General features: G+C 46.0%; 1 protein-coding gene across 1 annotated transcript in view; it reads right to left on the bottom strand.

Annotated features, from left to right (window-relative positions):
- Window positions 1–566: 566 nt before the first annotated feature.
- The window catches only part of neurl1aa (neuralized E3 ubiquitin protein ligase 1Aa), a 44,600-nt gene continuing 41,981 nt past the window's right edge, over window positions 567–3,185 (bottom strand). Inside the window, exons 5-6 of the mRNA XM_080834844.1 lie at window positions 2,150–2,296; window positions 567–1,654 (exon numbers count right to left, since the gene is read on the bottom strand). Coding sequence (XP_080690970.1) covers window positions 1,407–1,654; window positions 2,150–2,296 — 395 coding nt within the window. The 3' untranslated portion in view covers window positions 567–1,406. The remainder of the gene's footprint in view (window positions 1,655–2,149; window positions 2,297–3,185) is intronic.

The following is a 3,185-nucleotide window of genomic DNA, read 5'->3' as shown; positions in this document are numbered from 1 at the left end:
TGTTTCATCCCTTCAGACCCTTGTCTATTATGCTACGACACACAGCATATTTTGTTTGGGATAAAGGGGGAAAGTGGTGAAATATGGATTACCCACCCCTTTCTGCTAATCAAATATCCACTCGCAACAAATGAACCCTTTTTTTCAATGCTTTTCAGGCCACAAGGCTTTTTTCTCTCTGCAGTCTGTTCAGTGCTCGTAACCATGGAGATCTCCTCGGCATGAGTGCTTGAGTGAGTGAGGGGGGCCATTTTGAAAGAAATAATACAAAAAATCCCCCAAACAAATATGTTAAAAGCATTATTCTAAATGTCAACCTATCAGTTCCCCAGAGCATTGTTGACAAAGGAGGGTGAGTAGGCTTTTAATTTGGGGCGTTTCTGAATGAAACGACCTTGCTTCCACCACCAGCCGACACCGGCTTTATGTGCTCATCAATGTCTATATTTTACAATTACGAGGAACACCTCGCCAATAAAGCCGGATATCTCTACACGATCGAATCAATCAGGGCAGGCCATAGTCGGGGGTGTGGGCAGTCCCGACCAGAGGGGGGACAAGCTACTGCATCAGATGAACCTATACTGTACGTGCCAGGGTGGGACATATACATGTGTATATGCATCTGAATATACATCTGTGTGTGTGTACATCTATGTGTATATACACATATCATTGGAATTGGTTTTAAAGGACAAATTAGAAACAAGAAACAAAATCAATTCATTCTTTTGACAAATTAAGAGACCCCCTTCAGTCTCCAATGGCTCAACGAGAAAATGAAATATAGTTTTGCCTCTCCGAAACGTCAGACACTTGAACCTGAATATCTTGAGATTATACACACTGTTTTTAGTTGTTGTTCTTTTTGCTTTCACTCTACGGAAAGTTTTAGTTCAACATGTTTAGACCCCTGGCCTCTCCTGAGTGTAGATCACTGATGGACACCATCGCCACCTTTCCAATGTACTTGAAATGTACTGTCCTTGAAAAAAAAAAGTGTAACAAAACACACAAATAATAATAAAAAAAAAAGAAACCTCCTTCACAAACCCATGGCCAAGGGAAATACCCAATCGATACCCGCAGGTTGTCAAAAATCCCTGAATTGTTTGCAAAAGAGAGGAAAAACAAGACGGAAAGAAAACTAAATATCCAAAGTTAGTGGTAGCTTAAATGTACTCCGACGCAGACATGGTACTTGTGATGGTGCTGCTGAGTTGGTCACTTGGAGGATCAGCGTCATGCGTCATCAGTCAGTCTGTTTAACCAGTAGGGGGGGGCTAGATCATACGAATCCCATGTTGCATTATGGGAACTGTAGTCTGTTTTTTTCTGTCATTTGTTTTCCAGTCCTATGTGCTGCGGCAGGTCTTGATGATGTCTTTAATGGGTCTTCTGCAGTCCTATGTGCTGCGGTAGGTCTTGATGATGTCTTTAATGGGCCTTCTGCAGATGGGGCAGCAGGCGTTAGCCATGCGCTTGAGCCGCAGGCCACAGGTGTGGCACAGGCACATGTGGCCGCACGCGTAGATCACTGTGTCCACCATGTTCTCATAGCAGATGGAGCACTCATCCTGCCACGAGCCCACTGCCGAGGCTGATGGGAAGGTGGGCGACTTGGGGAGGCTGATGGGCGAGCTGGGGGTGGTTCCTGGAAGAAGAAAGAAAAAAAGGACAAAAATAAAGAAAATGTTTCATGTTCAGTGAGCATGCTGCCATTTTGAGTTGAAGAGGAGGAAGTCAACGTGCACCTCCCAAGTACAGGAAAAGGGAATTCAACTTAATTACCATTACAAACAGAAATGGTCTCAAAGCGCTTAGGAGAACCAAGACCTAATACCCCCCAGAGCAACAGGTTCCCACAGTTACTGGTACAAACAGCATTATTTGTACATCAATAAAAAGCTATATATAGATATATGACTCATTCCAGGGCTAAACTAACTTTAAGTTAACTTACTCGAGGATAAGGGTACAATACTCAGTATCATAAACTATGCATTCAAGTTTTATAGGCTCATTCAACTGAATGTTCTCCTCCTGCTAACACACCTCCGGTATCCACCAGTCTCCCTGCATGAAAGATCTTCCTAAATGAATGAGGCTACTAAAATATACATCTCAATTAATCAAGACTAGCGCCAACCTCCAGCGGAGTGGCAGAAAGCTCCGGAACATCCTCCGTTGGACGCGTTCTCCGAACTGCTGCTGCACAGGCCCATGGGGGTCTGAGGGGACGAGGAGGGGGAGCCGGGGCTGGACGGGCCCCGCGGGTCCCCAGCGTGAGTGGAGCCTAAATAAGAAAAACCACAGAAGAAGAAACATCACATCAAACGGGGCCCAGCATGAGTGGGCCTAAATTAAAAAACACCACAGAAGAAGAAACACAGGGGTCAGACAGGGGTCAGATACCAAACACAAACAAACACATGAGATATTTCACTTGAGCCCTCTGCCATTAGAGGTCAGACGTCATACGAAACACACGAGAGCAGCAGGTGACACTTTACGTGAACTCTATGTCATAAGAACGACATGACCATTTTATGAAAATGCCTTAGCAGATGTCGTATCCAGTCATAAGACATCCTGACAACCAGTGTCCATTTTCGATGACCTGTAATGCCACTTGCAATATGATAGCAAATGATGGCAGTTTGATAGCAGCCCCCCACTAGACTTACCACAGAGGCTACACACACAGGCCTGCAGTGTCTTGTTTTGTTTTGATGTTTTGTTGTTTTATCTTTCAGGGGGTGGGGAGGTGTCATTTCTCCGCTGACCTTCCTCAGTGAGTCCCCTTTAGTGCCCCACCACTCTCCGAGTCGCTAACCCTTTTTACGTAACGTCCTGATGGAAAAAATACCTTTGCGTCCAAGTGTGCTGCAGAGTCACACAGAGTCACACACGGCGCTCGGTGTTTACCGCCACCGATGACAGCTCTCTGGAGAGAGGGGGAGAGAAGATGCCGCGGCTGGCCGGAACATCAGAGAAAAGCTGCCAGAATCTGAACTAGACACCCTCTCTCTCTCTCTCTCTCTTTCTTTCCCCGTCAGTCTCTCTCGCTCTCTTTCCATCTACCTCTCCCTCTCCCCCCCACCCCCAACCCTCTCTCTCTCTCTCTCCATCTCTCCCTTCACTGGACCATGGAGGTGCCATTAACACCTGCATCAGCTGACAGG

This window comes from Sprattus sprattus (assembly GCF_963457725.1).
Source record: "Sprattus sprattus genome assembly, chromosome: 1".
NCBI lineage: Eukaryota > Metazoa > Chordata > Actinopteri > Clupeiformes > Clupeidae > Sprattus > Sprattus sprattus.
Note: the sequence above shows the minus strand (reverse complement) of the source record. Positions and strands in the feature narration are given on the sequence as shown.